This window comes from Phascolarctos cinereus, unplaced genomic scaffold (genome assembly GCF_003287225.1).
Source record: "Phascolarctos cinereus isolate Bilbo 61053 unplaced genomic scaffold, phaCin_HiC Scaffold_4;HRSCAF=312, whole genome shotgun sequence".
Lineage (NCBI taxonomy): Eukaryota > Metazoa > Chordata > Mammalia > Diprotodontia > Phascolarctidae > Phascolarctos > Phascolarctos cinereus.
In genome coordinates this window covers 31163380-31183727 of record NW_027555847.1, presented here as the reverse complement: position 1 = coordinate 31183727, position 20348 = coordinate 31163380, and the positions used below count along the sequence as shown (strand labels likewise).

Genomic DNA, 20348 nt, shown 5'->3' with positions numbered 1-20348 from the left:
ATGGGGAAACTGAGATCCAGAGAAAGGGCATACCAAGAAACAGACCTGGGATTTGAACTCAGGTCCTTTAACTCCCAAGTGTCCCCACTATGTGCTGCACCACCATGTTTCCTGGCATGATCAGCAGAGCTCATTGAATGCGAATATAAATGTTCTTAATTTGCTATCTGCTTCCTTTTTCTAATTTTTGGAAACCATCTTTGAAGCAGTCAATAGAATTCTAGTTTAGAAAAGGAATGAAGTCAGTTAGTTTGCAAACACGTGTTTCCTGAGCAAGTTAAGCTGGACGCCAGGCCAGGCAGAGCCTTTCTAGTATTTATTCCAGGGCACAGGTGGCCACTACACCTATCCAAGGTGTCCCCAAACTCCTGGTGCAGCTTTTTGTTTATGCACTAAGACTTTTGGGATGCCCTGTATTATACCTTGTGGACTCCTGAAGAGTTGGAGTGCTGGAAGGGACTCCAGGGGCCCCTAAGCCTTGGCTACCTGTGTATATTTTTCACATTCCTATATATGTTTCAGTTTGCAAAGGGGAAGTGCTCCGTCAGCCTCTTCCCAATCCCTTTTCTGTCCTTTGGGAATGATAGATTTCAGGCCTGAGAAATTGATTGTGAGCTTTCTTTTGTCCTCTCCCCAGGGATCTGAACCATAACGAGATTTCGGGCACAATAGAAGACACCAGTGGGGCATTTACAGGACTAGACAGCCTGAACAAGCTGTGAGTATCTCAGCGTTTGAAGTCCCGATGATCCCCTCATCTGTGGAGAAGTTCCCTTCGCTCCCCTGGAATCCGCCTTTGTTCTGGGCTTGGCCAGAGAATGGCAGGCCTCCACATAGATCTTCTTTTGTGGGGAAGAAAATGGAGGAGAGAGAGGGGCCTACGTCTGCTGGCCTCACCAGTAGCCTTTAATAGGAGCCCCTGTGTTGATTACACTGGGACCGAGGGACCGCGTATTGATGGAACCATTGGGTATTCTCTACACCTGAATTCATCAAGAGGGTCTCAAGGCCTTTAGACCATAAATGGCTATTTTTAGTCTTGAGAAAGTCACCCCCCCCCGATTTCTTCGGAGGATTCCTTTTGGCTCCAGCCTCAGTTTTTAGGGATCTGTGCACACATGTGTGTGGGAGCGGGGGTGGGGTAGGGGCAGTAAATCTTAGTTCACTGTCTAGAGGCTAATTGGGGGCTGGGGAGACTAGCTTGCTTGTCTTTGTCCCACCCTTATTCTCGGCTTGCCATTTATTATTATTATTATATTTATGTATTATTATCTGCCCTGACAACAGAGGGTGACGAAGGGAGATAAGGAGTGAGAGATGAGTTAGTTGTATTGCTCCTTATCACCAGTTCTGACAAAGATGTTTGGAAGGTGAAATCACAAGTATTATAGCAGTTTGTAGGGTGTCACCCAGTGAATTTAGTCATGATTTTGAAAGCTCAAGGAAGGCTAATTTGAGTGCTCTTTCAACAAGTTAGAAGGAAGGAGGGGAAGGGCAGAGAGGCAAATTTAGCCCTGATAGAAGGAAAGGTATCCTAAGAATCAGTTACTCAAAATGGCCATATGGCCTTTGTGATGTACTCTCCTCCCTTTTGTGTTCATTTTGAGTCACATCAGACTCATGATCACTTTGGGGGTTCTCTTGGCAAAGATCCTGGAGTGGTTTGCCATCTTCTTCTTCAACTCATTTTACAGATGAGGAAACTGAGGCAAACAGGGTTAAGTGACTTGCCCTGGATCACACAGCTAGGAAGTGTCTGAGGCCACATTTGAACTCGGTCCCCTGTGCCACGTAGCTGCCCTAGGGGTCTTCAGTCCTTCGAAGGTTGGGTGACTTTGTGGGCTTGGTTGCTGTGGTATCAGTTGGAGAAGATGGCCTTTCTGGTCCTCTCAAGCTTTTGTGTTTCTTTGAGTGAATTGTTGAGTCAGTCCCTTAATTAGCTAGACCACTGTCACACATTTGTTGAAAACTTTAAGCAATTTCTGTCCCTTGGTTTGTGAGTGTTACTTGCCCCACATTGCATTGCTGTAAGTGGCAGCTCAGTTGGATTGCTGTAGGATGATGTCATGTGGACTGTTTGTTCATAATGGATCTAGGTAATGCCCTAAGGCTTGTTTTCCTCTTAAGGGCCTTGTGAGGTGGAGGTTGTACAAGATTTGTCTCCATTTTGCAGATGAAGAAAATGCTTGGAGGTGAAGTGGTCTGCCCATGATCACACCACTAATAGTCCTGCAGACCGAGGTGTCCTGGCACCAAGTCCAGCACACTTTCTGCTCTGCCCTTCAATACCCCATGAATGCAGATAACTACATTTCCATTCTTCTACTCATTTCTTCCTTACTGACCTGCGAGGCCCCCTTTATTTCTCTTTTAATAGTCTCAACTGGTTTTGTGTCTACACGTGTTGGGATATCTTCTGGTCTTGACAGGGAGCACATGAAAAACATTCTGGAAAAGTTAGGAACGTCATGGAAAGCCTGTCTTTTAGGTAGAGTCAGTTCTAGCTCTGGGTAGAAATTACTATGGACAGATGCTATTCAGCCTGGCTCTGTACTGTGTGTCCCCACGAGCCCATCTTCCAAGGTTAAAGATGGTAGGCACTTGAGCCCCGAGGTTGGCTATGTGTGTTAGAGGTACTGACAGAGGGGTGGTTCTTTCAGGGACTTGTGTAGTGGCTTTCCCATCTGACTCTCCTCCATTATGTTCAGTCCTATGCTAGAGTCCAGGACCCCAGGTCTTCAAGGTGCTAGTTTCCCAAAGGTCTATCCCTGGAATTCAGCAAAGAGGAGTGCCTGAACAGATACATTCTTACCTAGAACCTAGAACTGAATGCTCTTGGGTATTTGTGATATGTTGTAAATCAGGTTCATCTTAGTAAAAGGGAGTCTCCTTAGTAGTTGGAGGACATTACATATTTTTATTTCTAGTTTTCTTCTTTGTCTTTGTCTGTGGGTTGAGTGAAGTATGTCTGCCCAAAGACCTCAGGAATCTGAGATGACTGTCCTCCCTGCCTTCACTGGTGTAGTCTTAGGATGTTAGGAGCAGGTTGGGGTACCTCTGTGGCCAAACTCCTTGCGTACAAGCAACATCCCTGATGGGTGATTTTTCATCATGGAGTGCTCATGGGTCAGCCATAAGGATCAGGAAATGGTTCCCTTGTCATCACCACTGGGAAAGGCAACATAGAACTGGTGGCATCATGAAGAAAGTGTTGGACTTTGTCTTGTTAGGAAGAACTGCCTGGATCTAAAGCCAGCCACAGATACTGACTTAGCTCCATCATCACTGCCACGTCCACAACCTCTCTGAGGTATCATTTCTTCATTTGTAAAAATGGGGAACCCGCCTGTAGGTTTGATTGAAGTGATGCTGGGTGGCACCATGGTGCACAGAATGCCAGGCCTGGAGTCAGGAAGACTTTTTTTTTTTTTTAGTTTAAATCCAGCCTCAGACATTTACTAGCTGTGTGACCCTGGGCAAGTCACTTCACCCTGTTTGCCTCAGTTTCCTCATCTGTCAAATGAGCTGGAGAAAGAAATGGCAAAACACTCCAGTATTTCTGCTAAGAAAACCCCAAATGAGGTCATGAGGAATTGGACGTTACTGAAAAAATGACTGTCTCCTGACTGAGGTGATGTTTAAAAAAGCACTCTGAAAACCTTAAATTCTTGTAGTAGTTATATATAATAAGAACAATGGCAGTGTGCACTTCATAGGTTTTCAAAGCACTTTGCAAATATCATCTCATATGGTCCTCACACTAACCCTGGGAGGTAGATCTGTTCTTATCCCCATTTTACAGATGAGTACACTGAGACAGATGTGCCTGGGGTCACACAGTCAGTGTCTGAGGCTGGATTCGATTTCAGACCTTCCTGGCTCCAGGTCCTTGTTGCTACTAGTATTACTACAGTCTCATGTTCTTTTTTAATTCATTTTATACTCCTGCTGCCCCCCTCCCAACCTACTCCTCCATAAAAACCACCACCAACAAATTATATTCCCAAATAGCCCTGGTGTCAGTCATAGTACTGAACATGGAAAGGCTTGGGAGCATTTTAGGATAGAAGATGGGGTCACTTTTGCAGAGAACCTTCAGATGAATGAACCAATAGCACTCTGCACAGGCCAACAGTAGGAGATAATTTGTCTTTGAAAACCTCGAGCATTAGGTGCATCTAAAAGAGGTGGACAGAGTGCACTCCTTCCCTCTTGTCAGACTTCACTGTCTTTATTGAAGGACCCTGCTTTCTTCCCACTCTACAGCAGGCCCGACCACCAAAGGTGTGAGTAAAGACACCACAGGGGGAAAAATTTCTCACCCTGATTTTTGCGGCTGTTGAACATGGTGATTTTAGATAATTCTTTCATCTGGAACATCTCGCTTTGCTTCCCCCCTGACCGTGATGTCCACAGGCCCTGCCAGGCTTGGCCAGGCCAGTAATGTTTGTGTGTTCCACTGCCGGACTCTTTTTGGACACCTGCTCCTGGCCTGTGTCATGCCACAGAAACACCTGGTATGTGAGGAGGAAAAGGAGAATGGCATGGACACCAAAATAACTGCTCACAGGCTCTCCTGAGAGTGATTAGTCACGTGTTCCAATGGGTAATGATACGTGCTTGCCCCGCCTTCCACAGAGGGGAGTAATGTTGAGTTACAAGTGGTAGGTATGAGGGGCTTGGGGAGAGGAGGAAGAAGAGTCCAGTAGGAAAAGACAGAAAAACACTGTCTAGAATTCGATGACAAATCTCTGTTTTCTTACCTTCATCTGGATAGAACTGTCTGGATTTAGAGGCTTTCCCCACAGAGGAGGGGTGAATTTATACCCCCTGATCAGTGCCCATGCAGGGAAAGAGAGCAGGGTATTCTGCTCCAGGCACATCGGTGGTAGACTGGTTGCCCAGAAGGGAGCCTAAGGGCCTGCCATTGTATCTACCCAACAACTGACAAAGCCGAGGCTTCGGCGACCTAGTGATTGCGTAAGTCCTACCACTGGGATTGAGTTTTGAGTTTCCATTTTGGATGGTGGAGGATTGATAGATGGGGAATCCAAGCTGCTTTTAGTATATACAGTATGTCTCAGTGCCATTACGCCGGAGCCTCCTAGTCCTGATGGCTTCCGTGGATATCCATTTCCTTAGTCATGAAGTCAAGCCCACACTCCTCTCTGAGATATCTTGGGGTAGTCTGGGAGCCCTTGGGAGACCCTCAGATCCAGCCAAAGCCTGGATTATCCATTATGAATGGAAGAGAGAAGAGTGTAGACAACTGAAATCCACATAATCCAGGAAACCACACCATGGCCTAGGGTTTCAATTCTCATCCGTTCAACCTTTCACTGGAGTTGTGGACACACGGGAGAACCGCCGGTTGCTATTTAAACCCTGCTTCTTTCTTTCTCGTAGCTGCATGCTTTCTGGTGGGAATGTTAATGCTCAGTACAATATAAAGTTTGGGAGAAAATAGGACCCTGATTGAACTACCAGCCGTATAATTTGAAGGGGGGGATGGGGGACCTGAACCTGTAATTACATCAGCCTAGAGAACCCCTGGTGAGTAAACCCCCTACCAACGGAATGGCTGCCTGGGGTTTAAGTGACTTGCTTAGGTTTACTCAGCTATTGTGTGGCTGACACAGGCCTTGAACAGAACAACTATTCTTTGAATAATTAGGAATGGAATTGTTGTCCCCACTGGAAAGAAAAGCCTTCCCTCCATATAAAACAGGCCCCCTGGAAGGAGCATTTAAGTGAATGAAGTAAAACCCAGCTTAATCCTGGCGTGAGATTAGGTGACTTGTATTTCCCGTCCCGTGGGAGCTCATTTTTAAGCATTTAGGGAGGGTAAGTGAGGGCAGCTGTGGTGTAGGGAAACCAGCAGCCTCAATCTTAAGTCAGAAGTCAACTGGGTTCAGGTCCTGGTTCCTCCATTTGCTGGTCACATGATGGTGGGCAGACCACCTCAGTCTTTCCATCTGTAAAATGGAAGTCATAATGCTTGCCCTTTGAATCTCATGGGAAATGCTTTTCTAAAGCCATAAGACACCACAGACATGTGTGCTATGGCTGTTTTTTCTACAGAATTGCCAGTGGAAGGGAAGTAGGTTTTCTCTTCTCCCTTGCTCTCCTCAGTCTTGCCTGAAAGTTAAGACTCGGATGGTGCCCTTCGGGCATCTTCTAAGTGGAGAAGCCAAGAACAGTAATCTTTTTCTTATGATTTCTCCTCTCCTCTTTCCTTCTGCCCCTATTTCTGAAGAAACGTGGATGCTTCAGGACTACCTTTGGGGCCGTGTGGGATCTATATGCCTTTGTAGCCCCTTACCTTGGCCTACCTTAGTCCTCTGAGTTGGGGGAGGAACTGTATCATCCTGAGAGTTTATACGGGGTTAGAACTTGAAACTGTGAGTAGACGGAATTTCACAAAAAGACCTTCAGAGTTGGAAGGGGTCTTGGAATCTCCCTAGTCAAAGTCCTTCCTGAAAAAGAAGAGCTTTAGCATATGACGAGTGGGCTTTGCCTGAAGACCTCCAGAGAAGGGCCACTTTGTCCTTCAGCCAGCCTTCTCTCCACTTACCTCTTGGGGACTTCTGCCCTCAGAAGGAACTCTTGGGGACCTTTGCAGCTCTGCGGCCAGAGTGGCCATGCCCCTCACGTCCCTGAGCCAGATTCCTTTACCCTATTTAGGCTGCAGCTTACCCTCACTCTTCTCTTAAAGTGAGCACCAAGTCTTCCTTCCCTCCTGAAGGATATCCATTACTAGCCATCTTTGTGTGAACACCGAAGAGGCTGTGGTTTCCTCTCCCCACTAGCAGAGAAGGGGCCAGAAGTGAATCAGAATGGTTACATGGAGAGTTTCTGTCGCCTCCAGTGCCCTCAGCTCTGTCCATGGGGGGTCCTTGGTGACAGTCTCATGGGTCAGCAAGCCTTTTGGGGCAGGACCCGAGGTGATTTTTAGCAGGTCCTCACTAGTAAATTCTAAGAAAGAGAAAAGAATTGCATTTCTTGATGAGGTGGGGGATGTGCTGTATACATCAGTTCCTTAGGCTCAGTGCAGGTCGGATTCCTGCTCCAGGATCGGATCTTGCCACTCTAACTAGGTTTTGTCTTTTTCCCATTTCCCGTTCCACCCACACACCCTTAGTTGGTTATTTTTTTGGAGGGTAGTTTTCCTTTTGTTCATCTGGGTACTGTCTGTTTGGAAACTGCAGGACTCTGTTTGGAAACAAGATCAAATCTGTGGCCAAGAGAGCGTTCTCAGGACTGGAGGGCCTGGAGCACCTGTGAGTACCCGCCATGCCTTGCTGGGTAGAGGGGCCTGCCAAGCGAGGCTGCCTGAGAAGTCTGCTAGCAATTTAATAGTGTCTTTGTAAGCTGAGAAGGCAGGCTGTTGGGAGAGGCCAGCTGCTTCCTTCTCATTATAAGTCAGCTTCAACTTTGCCCTTTATTCGGTGGGTGCCAGGAAGGGAGCTTGAGAACATATGGCAAATTAGGGTGCTCTCAATTAATGGGATTGGTATTGGAATACATAATCTCTCCTACTCACCTCCCTCCCTAGCCTCAGGATCACCCGGGGCTCCTCCCCAGGGCCAGACTCCATTGCTAGCTTTCCCTAATGTCTGATACTAGAATGGACAGTTTTATAGTAATGTTCTCTCTTGGCCCAGTAGTCTTTGACCAGTTCTTCCCTCTGCCCCGAGGAGGTGAGAGCAAAGCAGAGACGTTATTGTTGTGCATACTTGAGATGCTTGCAGCAGTGGCTGTCTGACTACCTGTTTCCTTTTTGGAACCCAGTCTAGGTCCATGAATTGTTCTGGGAGCTCTTAGCTAATGATTTGATGAGGCCTTTCTTTTCCAGTAGAATATAAGCTCTGGAGGGCAGGGACTGGTTTTCTTTTTTGTCTCTGCACATTCCGTGCCTGGCACCACACGAGGTAATTCTGCAGATGTTGAGTGAACTAACACCTGAAATGCCCTGTGAGGGACTCACGGCTATTTTTACAGATTCTACCAGAGTTTAATAGGCACCTCCATGAGATTGTGCTTCCTCCCAATTTAAGATGATGTCGGTCTGTGCAAAGAAAAGAGCTGAAAAGAGCTGGTCTTTCTTTGGACCAATGCAGCATCTGTTTTTTTTCTCGTCCTTTTCAGGAACCTTGGAGAAAATGCAATAAGGTCCATCCAGTTTGATGCTTTTGCTAAGATGAAGAATCTTAAAGAGCTGTAAGTGATTTGGAATGTGTGTGTGTGTGTGTGTGTGTGTGTGTGTGTGTCTGTGTGTAAGGGGGTTGCCTTTGTGGGCTTTGGATGGAAGGGCAGAGACAGGTACAGAGAGACAGATTAATAATCAGAAAAGTTAAAATTAACTGCATTTCAGTATCATTAATTTTCTTTGAATTCCTGTGCATTTAATTTTATCCCTTTAAAAACATCCCAAGAAGGGGTCCCTAGGTTTTACCAGATAGCTAACGGGGTCCGTCTCTCTCTCTCTCTCTTTCTCTCTCTCATTCACTCATACACATATGTTAATAATCTGTTTTTAGGCATCTATGTTTTTTCCAATCAAGTAGTTTATTTAAATGAGTCCCATTTGGAATCACCCAGTAAATGAAATAATCAGTTTCACATTTATCTTTCATCCTGGATTGAATAAGCTTGCTGCCATACACGGCGAAGACTCCAAGAACCTAATTTTGTCTTTCTCTTTCTTTGCAAGTATGAGAGTCACCGCAGCTGGGCCCAGGTTGGGGCTGTCATCCATGTGTGGGCAGAGCAGGCTTCCTTTGTACTTGCTCCTACCTCTGCCTTCTTTTTGGATACTTTGAAAGATTCTTGATTTCACCAGTGTATCATCAGTGGGAGTCACAGCTGTTTAAAACAGACTCAACCAGTGGCCGGTCTTTGAGTGGGTTAACCTTGTATCCAGGACTCTTCAAATTCCATGATTCCAGATACAGCAAAACCAGCTTGATTTAGTGATGAATGGAGTGAGCCTGGTCCTTGCTGATGTAGTCTGAGTAGAGAATTAGTTAGCCTTTTGCTTATTAGAGCTTTTGAATGCACTGGATTCCTTCACCTGTGATTGGAACTTTGGTGAGGAAAAATTGATTCCCTAGCTATTGACGCCTGATTCCTAAAAGAATCTTCCTCCCTTCCTCCCTTCCTTCCTTCTTTCCTCCCTCCTCCTTCTCTCCCTCCCTCCTTCCTGTTCTCACATTTATAAAATGGAAGGGGATTGTACCAGGTGGTACCTGAGGGCCCCTTCTACTCTAGCTCTGTGATCCCAAGTCTTTTTGGTTTGAAGGTGATTTTCTTTTTCATAATCTTCCTAATTTGGCTCCTCCAGCAGTGGGGACCACCAGTCATGTTTTGACCTGATTCTGGACCCTAGTCCTAGAGCTCTTGTCTGAGATTCCAATGAGACCCTGCATTTCCCCAGCTTGGTGCTGACTCTGGCCTGAAACCAGCCTTCTGGTGGGGATTTAGCCACAAATTCTGCTTGCTCGTGTCCCCCTCCTTCCCCCTCCACTTCTTGGTCACAGGCAGGTTATGCTGCCTGCTTAGTCATCCTCTGGGTAAATTTCCACAAGCAATGATTGGAAACACACTTCAAGTTGGAATCAGGAAAATGTATGATTTTAGCCAATGCAGTATTGGAATAGCTAGAGGGTTAGGCATTTCAAGGCAGTGCCTCTTAGCTGAGAGAGTGGTTGGGTGGGCTGCCTTTTAAAACAATAGGATGGAAAGAGTCAGGGCTAGCTTTGGGAAGCCAGCCTTGTTGGGACATGGCTGCCTCTTGTGACACAGCTTCCCGCTTCTTCCCAGGGGTTTTCTGTCTCCACTTGCCAGGCTCCACCAATGTACCTTTCATCCCTAGGTGAGGGATATTTCTGTCTTAGCTTGGTGACTGGTGCCTTCCTTTTTGGTTGGATTTCCTCTTGTGGTATCAGAGCATTTCTGGGCCAAGGGTCCTTACTTCCCAACACAAGTAGCCTCTTCCCAGATCGTCATTTCTTCCAGAGACAGAGAAAGGGAGGGATCATCATGGGGGAGTAGAATAGTCATCTATGATGAATCAAGCTAAGTAAAGCCAGCAACATTGTACAGGCGGCAAGGGCTTCATTTTGCTCTTTTCATACTCATTCTTGTTAGTATTAATATTTATTTTCCCAGACTGAGAAGCCTATTCCTGTAAATCATAGAATTAAAAATAGTTCTCTCCCCAGATGAATAGCTGAAGACTCTTCAGGATGGTAGCATGACTTATTTTTGCTATGCCTGGGATCTCCTTCTCAACCATTTGGGAAAGGCAGTTAAACTATACCCTTTATAGTATGGAGGACGGGGGAGGTGGGGCTGGTCAATTGTCAGCTCTGCTGCTTGGATCCATGAAAATGCTTGTTGGGGAACCAAATTTTACCCTTGGCTGTACAGTTTGGCTGAGGAGAGCCAGGCAGATGACCCCTCAGAACAGTCAAGAGCTTTTTAAAAGTTCTGATCCATTAGACTTAGTACTAGCCAATCATAATACAATCTAGGACACAGTCCTGGAAGACTTTTGGTTATCCTCTGTAATATCCTCTTGGGTTTGAGAAAGAAATCTTGACCAGTTTTTAAGGCCTGCATCAGAGGTGTCAAAGTTGATGCCTGCAAGACTCTACAGTGCCCCTAGAATCAGATTAACGTGTAGTTGGGAAATGTTTATCTATGCTGTGCTGTATTTATTTATTTTGTTAATGTTAATTGGTGGTTTCTTAAGCCCACACTACTGGCCTACATGAGCCTGAAGATCATGTTATTATTTTCAATAATATTTTTTCCCCTAATTACGTGTTAAAACAATTTTTAACATTTGTTTTTAAGATCGCATTCTAAGTAAGTTTTTAACTCAGTCCCCAAATGAACTAATATATATATTTTAAACAAATGAAGGTATTTAAAGCGATGGCAAGGCAGTAGAGCCGGGTGAGCACTCAGGTCTAGTCCAGGAGATGTGTACGGGCTCCTTGCCACCCAGTTGGGCAGCAGGTCTCTCACCCTGGATTACTAGTTGTTTTTTTTGTTTTTTTTTTTAAAAGGAGGCCAGAGAGAGAAGACAAAATGTTGTTGCTTAATTTGAGAACCTTCAGTTAGCTATGGGTGTCAGTTATTAATGCCTTCTTTTCTCCTGGACCATGGGAAGCTGAGCTAGGGCTGTAGTCAGCAAGTCTGTTTGCTCTTTCCAAACCCACCCTGGCCCTTCTCTGGTGTCCTCAGTGGCAGCTTCCCACTAGCCACTAGCCAGAGTGGAGGGCTTCTGAGGGCCCACAGCAAGCTGATTCACCCTGGCCCTCGAGCTGACTTCTTGTCAAGTGACTCTGTGTGAAGGAATGTCCGCTTAGATGGCCATTCTGATTTCTGGTGAAGAAACCCCTTCTTGGTTGCTGAGAAATGAAGAAAGAAAACAGTCACTGTTTTGATTGGATCCACGCGACACCAAGGCTTTGCATTCTCATGCTCCCAGTGCAGTGGCAGCTGCTGGGCTCTGTTTACAAAGAGCCCGGCTGAATCCCAAGGACCTCAGAAATAACGCGGGTGGACAAGGAAATACCCAAACAGGGAGGGGGGAGCACGCTGGCCAGGGTTCCATTTTGAAATATTGAAACATTCGGCTTTGCCAAATAGAAAATAACAGCTGGAATGAGATAGAGACCGAGAGAGACAGAGACAGAGAGAAAGACAGAACTAGACCTTCAGAGGACTTGTTTCCTCCTTGGTTAGCCAAGTTTGAGATCGATTCTGCTCTTGAATTTTCTTTGGGTCATCTTTTCTCTACTCCATTCGGTTCCGAGCATCATTTGAAAATGTAGTGAGTGGGCGTATATACCTTATTCATTTTGAAGTTGTCATCCAAGGATTATAGATAGAGGTCTGGAAGGCACTCCAGGGATCATTTAGTTCTGCCCTGTCATTTTACCTATGAGGAAACTGAGGCACGGGGAAGGGAAGGTTTCTTGTCCACGGTCATGAAGTTGGTAATTTGCAGAGCAAGGATTTCCATACCACTCCCCTGAACGGTCCACAGGGTGGATGCCTTTGGGTTACAGTTCAGGTTGTTATCATTCTCTGAACTGTGTGAAAATCCCCCACCCCCTATATTAATGATCTTTTGGGGAAGGATTGGGGGGAGGGGGCCTTTGATAGATGGGTCTGAAATAGTTACACGTGTTAAGAACCACTTCCCCAGGGTTGCCACCTAACCATGGTGTAATTTTTTTCTTTCAGCCACATCAACAGTGATAGTTTCCTGTGTGACTGTCAGCTGAAGTGGGTGCCCCAGTGGTTAATGGGGAGAGGCCTCCAAGCCATGGTCGTGGCCACCTGTGCTCACCCAGAGTCCCTGAAGGGCCAGAGCATTTTCTCCGTGCCGCCGGAGAGTTTTGTGTGTGGTAAGACCATCTTGGTGGCTTGTTCAACTTCTGAGGTCAGGCTTAAGGTCTGAGATGCCAGGGAAAACTTGTCATTCATTCCTGGAGTGATTTGTGGGATTGCAGCAAGCCCCGGGCTATGGTTAGAAATTTGTTGCTGGATGTGCTCTGTTTCCCACTGAAACCACACATGGGATTCACAGGGCCCTTGTTACATGGTCTTTAAGGGGGTGCAATTCACCAGCAAAGAGATCTTGGTTATAGGAAGTCTTGCTCTGGTGTGCTTGGGTATGAGGACTTGGCCTTGGTCGAATCTGCATCATGTGGTCCAAGGATCTTAGGGGGATGCCGCTCTAACCCCCAAGGGCCAAAGGTTAAATACAGGAAGATGAAGTCTCAGGAGAATGCATCTCTAAACACACAGAAACATATAAACATCATTTTTCTGTATTCCCAAGGCCTCGTTATTACCCAGGACAGTTTTACAGACTGAGCTTTGGTAGACTGAAATTTGCGTTTGTAGCTTTAAATTTTTTTTTCCCTGGTTTGTTCTGGTTTTTGGAATGTAGCTTTTGCTCTCCTTTTGTCCTGGGGTGGCTCTAGCCAAGTATGGTTGCAGATGAGCGTAGAGAATCCTGAACAGCTGAACATGAACACACACACACACACACACACACACACACACACACACACACGCTTAAGATGGTACGATAAAGCTTTGTGGCCAGAAAATTTCATTGAAAGGAGGAGCTGACTTTTCACTTGGTCCTTTTACTTTAAGCTCCCTTTGCCAGCCCCGAGGCAGCCCACAGAGGGGGCACTTGGCTCAGCTGACCACCTGTGTTGCTCTCCTTTGCTACAGAGGCTCGACTCTATAGAAGGCGAACAGGTGAACGCTGCTGGTGCTTATTGTAACTTTGTCAACAGAATTCACTCAGTATTGTTGACTAGTTTGAAATCAGGTCGGGAGGTGTGTGGTGCAGTGGATGGTGCTCTGGATTGGAATCCAGGGTTGTAGTCTCAGCTCTACTTCCCATCAACTTTCCCTTATGGCGTCAGGTGCCTCTTCCTACATGAAGCCTTCCTTTGTGGCCCTCTCCATCAAATTACATAGTTGCCCAAGTCTGTACATACTGTGTGTGCTTGGGAGAATGTAAGGGGAAGGGCCTGTAGGTTTTAGAATCTACAGCTAGAATGTAGTACAGGAACCTTGGGCAAGTCGCTCAGTGTTTCGCTTCCTCAAACATAATCAGAAGAGGTGAGGCCTCCGTTAATGTTGTGCCACCTTCTGTGACTATTCCGAGTCCTCCAGAGTTCAGGATTAGTTGGTGATAGCCCCACTGTCCTCTGGCCTGGTGCATCACGTTCTGCTCTGAGCCTTACATTTTTAGTAAGGACAGTGGTAAGCCAGGAGAAGTGGGCTACGGGGATGGGGAAAGGCCTGGAGTCTGTGCCCTTTGATTACCATTTGAAGGAGCCAAGGCTTGAAGGAACGTGATCCCTAACTTCGTGGTGAAACTAGCTGCAGCATCATGGAATGCTAAGTTTATTTCCAGAAGAGGACATTATGGGCCATTCCTCATTTAAAATGGCAATGAGGATACGGAGTTTCATAGAGGGCAAGTGATTTGCCCAAGGTTGAAAAGGCCAGTAGAGACAAAGCCAAGATGGAAATCTAGGACTTGGGACCCTCAGTCCTGAACCCTTTTCATTATACCCCACTCACTGCTTCCCTCTAGGGCTAAATCAGAAGCAATGGGTAGAAGTGACCAGGAGGGAAATTGAGGCCTGACATGAAGTAAAACTTGTTACTAATTAGATCTGTGCAGAAGTAGGAGAAGAGGATGACTCTGGATGTGGAGGGTTTTCTCCTTTACTTGAGCAAAATCTGGATGGGTTTCGCGGGAGGGACTCAGAGGTTTGGGGAATCTCCCGATGCCTCATCCTCTGCCATTCGGCTTATTTATTATCCTTGTTCATTTCTATCGCCACATTGGTCACTGCGTGATCAGTGATGACCTCGAGTGACCACAGACCATGCTGTCTCTTGACAGATGATTTTCCAAAGCCCCAGATCATCACTCAGCCGGAGACGACCATGGCTGTTGCAGGCAAGGACATCCGCTTCACGTGCTCGGCCGCCAGCAGCAGCAGCTCACCGATGACATTTGCCTGGAAGAAGGACAATGAGGTCCTCCCCAATGCTGACATTGAGAACTTTGCCCACGTGCGGGCACAGGGAGGGGAGGTCATGGAGTACACCACCATCCTGCATCTCCGCCAGGTCGCCTTCCGCCACGAGGGACGGTACCAATGTGTGATCACCAACCACTTTGGCTCCACCTATTCTCACAAGGCCCGGCTCACAGTGAATGGTGAGGAGACAGAGCCTCTAATTCTGCCTTCACACTCCCCCCCACCTCTTGGGGCCTCAGGGAAGGGAGAGGGTTAGGCATAAAGGTCAGAGGACTTGGGTTCAAATCTTGTTTCTGCCATTTATTACCACATGTGCTAGGATTAGTTACATAACTTGTCTGGCTCTCCATGTCCTCATCTGTAAACTGGGATGAGACTAGATGGCCCCTGGCAGTCCCTCCAGGGTCTAAATGTAAGAGCCTATGACTTTACTGAGCATTGAAGAATTCCTTCATGGAAAGCACTCCATGCCATCACAGGAGCCACCTAGTTCTAATGAAAAATGATAAGCTGATGATGTGAGGTAATCTTAATTTTTTTTTTTTTGGTGAGGCAGTTAGGGTAAAGTGACTTGCCCAGGGTCACACAGCTAACTAGTAAGTGTCTGAGGCTGGATTTGAACTCAGGTCCTCCTGACTCCAGGGCTAGTGCTGTATCCACTGCCTCGATCCCTCTTGGAGACAGCCTTCCCCTTAAGCAGCATCTTTCTCTTCTCATCTCTCTCATACTTGAGAGGTGTTAGGTAGACACCTATGTAACAGGAGGGTTGAGTTATCTCCAGGGTCTTCTACAATAACTTCCCTTTTCCTTGGAACCCTGGTCCAGAGATAAAAGCACCATCTGTCACACCAGTTAAGTAACTCAAACATTTGATAATGTTCTTGGTATTCTTCTGAGGAAAGAGCCATGGCATTAGTCAGTCACCTCTAGGGCCTGGCACATAGTAGGAACTTCATAAATGTTTATTGAATGAATTGAAATTGAAGAGTCACCCTCCCCAGGGCTCTGCTCGGAGCGTTCTTATCAACGTCTTGGGCAGACGTTCAGACGGCAGAGGTGGGAATGTGTAGGTGGCATCCTTCTTGGATGGTATGATTCAGAAAGATCTGGATAGGTCATGACATAAGGATGAATAGAAGATGAACTGAATTAGTGTCATGTACTTGCAGACAAAAAATCCTTCACACGCTCAGTATGGGAGGCATCGCTATATGATGGTTGAAATAATTTAAAAATATTTTATTTATTTGTTGGGAGTCAGGAAGGGAGGGGGTTGTGGAGCTGTGAGCCCATGATTTCATGGTATGATACGGCCCCCTGGTCAGGCCCCTTCTGCAGTACTGTACAGAGCTCTAGGGAACCCACTTTACTAAACATACTGATAACCTGATGAGAAGTAGTGACTTAGTTTTAAAATATAATATCCATGTTTTCTTGAATTTTTATTTATTTTGTTAAATATTTTCCAGTTACTCCCTAATATAAACTGCTCTTACCTTTGACACCTCTAACCTAGTAGAACCTTCATTTTACAGATGAGGAAATTGGGGTCACAGAGGTTGTGACCCACCTATTGTCATATAAGTAATTAGTGGCACAGATGGGGTGTCCTTCAATTTCAAATCACTTAACCTCTACCTGCCTCATTTTCCCCATATGTAAAATGAAGATGTATAATAGCAAATACTTCCCAGGGCTGTTGTGAGGATCAAATAAATGAGAAAATATTTGTAAAGCTGTTTGCCCAATGCCTTCCATATGTATAGTAAGCACTTAATAAATGTTTGTTTCTTTCTCCTCACTGAATAGTCCTGGAGGGATGGCTGAGCAAAGAAGTGATCTGAACCTGGTTTTGGGGCAAATCTGAAGGAATGAGGTTGGGGAGGGAACATGGCACACAGTGGGGATGGCATCTCCAAGAGGGGGGACCTTGTGTTCTCCAGCCCTCAGCCAGGCAGCGTCGTAGTCCACAGCAGGGAAAGTGGGGCGGGCAGCTAGGTGGTCTCACTGGTAGAATATTTTGACGATTAGGCAGAGCAGCTTAGATTACATAGTTAGGAGGCATTGTAGGACCTTTTTTCGTTTTTTAATGTTAACAGTGTGATGCAAATGTTTGTTCTAAAAGGATTTTTCTGGAGCTTTGGTAACATCTCTGGCCTGACCAAAACATGTGTGTCTGCTTTGCAGTGTTGCCTTCGTTCACTAAAATGCCTCATGACATTGCCATCCGGACGGGCACCACCGCGCGCCTGGAATGTGCTGCCAATGGACACCCCAACCCCCAGATCGCCTGGCAGAAGGATGGCGGCACCGACTTCCCAGCTGCCCGGGAGCGTCGCATGCTTGTCATGCCAGACGATGTTGTCTTTTTCATCACTGATGTGAAGATTGATGATGCGGGAGTTTATAGCTGCACAGCCCAGAATTCAGCTGGCTCCGTGTCGGCCAATGCCACCCTTACAGTTTTAGGCAAGGCTCTGCACATATGTGTATGTATGTCCGGGGAGGGGAGGAGGGAGAGGAAGACAGAATCGGAAGGTACCTTGTGTGTAAGGAGCACTGGCTATGTAGTCAGAGGTCCCAGGTTCTCAGATCCCTTCAGATGCTCAGCCACCCTGCCCGTTCATTTCCTCTTCTATAAAACAAGAAGGCTGTATTTATTGGCCTTTGTGGTGTCTTGCAGCTCTAGAGCTATGGTCCTATAAATGTTAATATCCATGAATTAGGACAAATAAATTAGTTGTGACTTTAAGTGCCTTAGGTGACCAGCGTCTAGCTATTTGTAAAATCTCTGTTGTTTCAGAAACTCCATCCTTAGTGATTCCCTTAGAAGACCGTGTGGCAGCTGTTGGAGAAACCGTGGCCCTTCAGTGCAAAGCGCGCGGAAGCCCCCCACCCCGAATCACGTGGCTGAAAGGCGATCAGCCTGTGAACATCACAGACCGCCACCACTTTACTCCCGGAAAGCAGCTGCTGATTATCCAGAGTGTGGTGCCGGAGGATGCCGACAGGTACACGTGTGCCATGTCCAACGCCTTGGGGACGGAACGAGCCCACAGCCAGGTGAGCGTCCTGCCTACGCCGGGCTGCAGGAAAGATGGAACCACTGTGGGCATTTTCACCATCGCCGTGGTGTGCAGCATTGTGCTGACTTCACTCGTCTGGGTCTGCATCATCTACCAGACCAGGAAGAAAAGCGAGGAGGATAGCGTAACCAACACAGGTTGGTTTCCTTGGTGGCCTCCTGGGCTGAACTACCTCACTGTCATTAGGCTGTCTGCAGGGGCTAGGAGGATCCTAGGCGGCTTTTCTCACAACCCTGTTTTTTAGGCTGGATGAATGTTATTTCCATTTTGCAAATGCAAGAATTTGAGGCATGGAAAGGTCAGCTGACTTGTACACAAAGCCAGAACGTCAGCATGTATCAGTTAAAGCACCTACTATAGGCTAGGCACTGTGCTAAGTGCTGGATAGTAGGTGACAAAGCTTAAAGTCAAACTCAGATCTTTGGACTCCCGAGACAACTCTTGTGTCTTCTTGATAGGTTAAGTCTGTATTTTTTTTTAAACCTATTCTTCTAGATTTTCTTTCACTGGGTGGCTTCTTACAGTGAGAGCTCCTTTTCAACCAAGTGGTTGCTTTAACTCCCACCCCGTCCTGTCACGATAGTCTTGCAGCCTCTGCTCCTGCCGTGGGTTGGGAAATGAGATAACTCAAGCTTATTAAAATTGTTGGAAGTACGACTAAGCAAGGACAGGTGGGCTTTAGAATCTAGTGCTCAATATTAGTACGTGAACTTGGCCTCCAGCCCTTTTCTGCCCCTTTCCTCTTTGTTAGACATCTTAACAGAGTCAACTACAAGAGTTGTTTACAGCAGTCACTGGGACTACTAGTGTGTAATTTTCTGTTCTCCTTCCAGATGAAACCATCGTACCACCTGATGTCCCAAGTTACCTGTCTTCTCAGGGGACGCTCTCAGAAAGACAAGAAGCAGTGGTCAGGACCGAGGGGGGCCATCAGGCCAATGGACACATAGAAAGTAATGGTATGGCCTCTTGTCTCTGCCCCTGTCTTCCTGGGTTGTGTGGTTCTTCAGGGGTGCTGTGGCTGTCCAAGTTCTCTGAGGGGGAGAATGGCCTCATATTTAGGTGATACACCATACTGTATCAGTAATTTCCAAAGAGCATCAGAAATGACTTTTGTCTTATAAAACTTGACCTCAGGAGAGCCAGACATATGTGGTTTGGTACTAGAGTCCAGCTGGGCTGTAAGCTTTCTGATTGGCTTGGCAGTTTGACTTCCACACATAACACTGCTTTGGTGGGCAGATGCAACAAGCAATTATTAGATGCCTACTGTAGGCCAGACAAATCAAAAGTGAAGACAATTGCTGCTATCAAGGAGGTTACATTTTGGATACATGCTGTATAAGAATTTGGAAGTGGGGGACGCTAACCACTAGAGCAGCCAGGATTTTACAGAAGGTCATACTTGAATACAGCTATGTAGGGGCTCCAGGAGATGGAGGCGGGGATGGAGGGCACTCCAGGCACGGGGAATATCATATACAAAGGCACGGAGGTAGGAGACAGTATCTTGGAAGAGCCTGTGGGCCCCTTTGGCTGAAGCCATTCCACGTATGCAGGGCACGATGTGTAATTTCTGGACCAGCACTGAAGTCAGACGCTTGCCTGAACTGGCGTACTTAGGATGGTAGTATCTGAAAACAAGACTTCTCTAAGCATCAAATGGCAAGTTGGGAAAAGCTGTTAGAGAGAGGTCAGGAATAAAGGGCCTTTCCCAAAGTCACACAGCCAGTTACATTCAGAACCCAAATCCTGATTCTGCTATTTATTCCCACAATTCTAATTGCTGAGAACTGTCTCCTTAATATAGACGGATTCATTTCCTTTTTTCGTCATCTTCATTCCTTCATTTTGAGTTGCCTTCCCCCATACAGAGAACCATCCCTTTACTGAAGGTTAAAAAAGGGAACCAGTTAACCATCCAATAGTTTGTTCAATATTCCATACCCATAGTTCCCCCTTTCCATTTTCTTTCATTCATTTCCAAAAGCCACCAGGACTTGAATACTTGTTTTCCATGACCTTCTGCACTTAATAGTAAAAACACTGAAAATGGTTTTCTTACTTAAACCTTCCATGTTTACTTTTCTTTACCCTCAAACTGCCCACTCTAAAGTCTTTCTTATTTATTTTTTATTCTCCATTTGCAGTAATCATACCTGTTTGGATGTCTCATTAAACTCTTAACATTGAAGTCTTTGATGAAGCATATAAAGGATTGTGCCACTGATATTATTGGTTCTTGTACTGCAGGTATCTGTCAGAGAGATGCAGGACTGAATCCAGATGTTGACTTTCATGGGCCTGCTTACAGGCAGCCAAAACTGTGTATTGGACATAATAAAGAAGTATGGAGAGCGGCTGATGGAGTATTTGGTCCAGATAAAACAGGTAGAAGATAACATTTCTAACAGAGAAATAATGTAGGTGTCTACATGCCATAAATAGTAAGGTGAGAGGCAGTAGTGGGACAGTGGAATGTTTTCCTCATCAGACTGTCGACTCTTCGGGGCAGGCTTTGCCCTTTTCTTCTTTTTGTATCCCCAGCGCTCAGCCACTGTGCCTGGCATAGAGCAGGCACCTGATGCATGCTGATTATATTGTATTGTCCTGCCTTGGACACCCATGTCACGGGGCAAGTCACTTAACCCTGTCAGTCCTC

General features: G+C 46.2%; 1 protein-coding gene across 1 annotated transcript in view; it reads left to right on the top strand.

Moving 5' to 3' along the window:
• Positions 1–20348, top strand: part of LRIG1 (leucine rich repeats and immunoglobulin like domains 1) — an 86494-nt gene that overhangs the window by 62423 nt on the left and 3723 nt on the right. Inside the window, exons 8-16 of the mRNA XM_020978983.2 lie at positions 638–718; positions 7209–7280; positions 8149–8220; positions 12262–12425; positions 14459–14779; positions 16788–17069; positions 17404–17823; positions 18520–18645; positions 19940–20077. Coding sequence (XP_020834642.2) covers positions 638–718; positions 7209–7280; positions 8149–8220; positions 12262–12425; positions 14459–14779; positions 16788–17069; positions 17404–17823; positions 18520–18645; positions 19940–20077 — 1676 coding nt within the window. The remainder of the gene's footprint in view (positions 1–637; positions 719–7208; positions 7281–8148; positions 8221–12261; positions 12426–14458; positions 14780–16787; positions 17070–17403; positions 17824–18519; positions 18646–19939; positions 20078–20348) is intronic.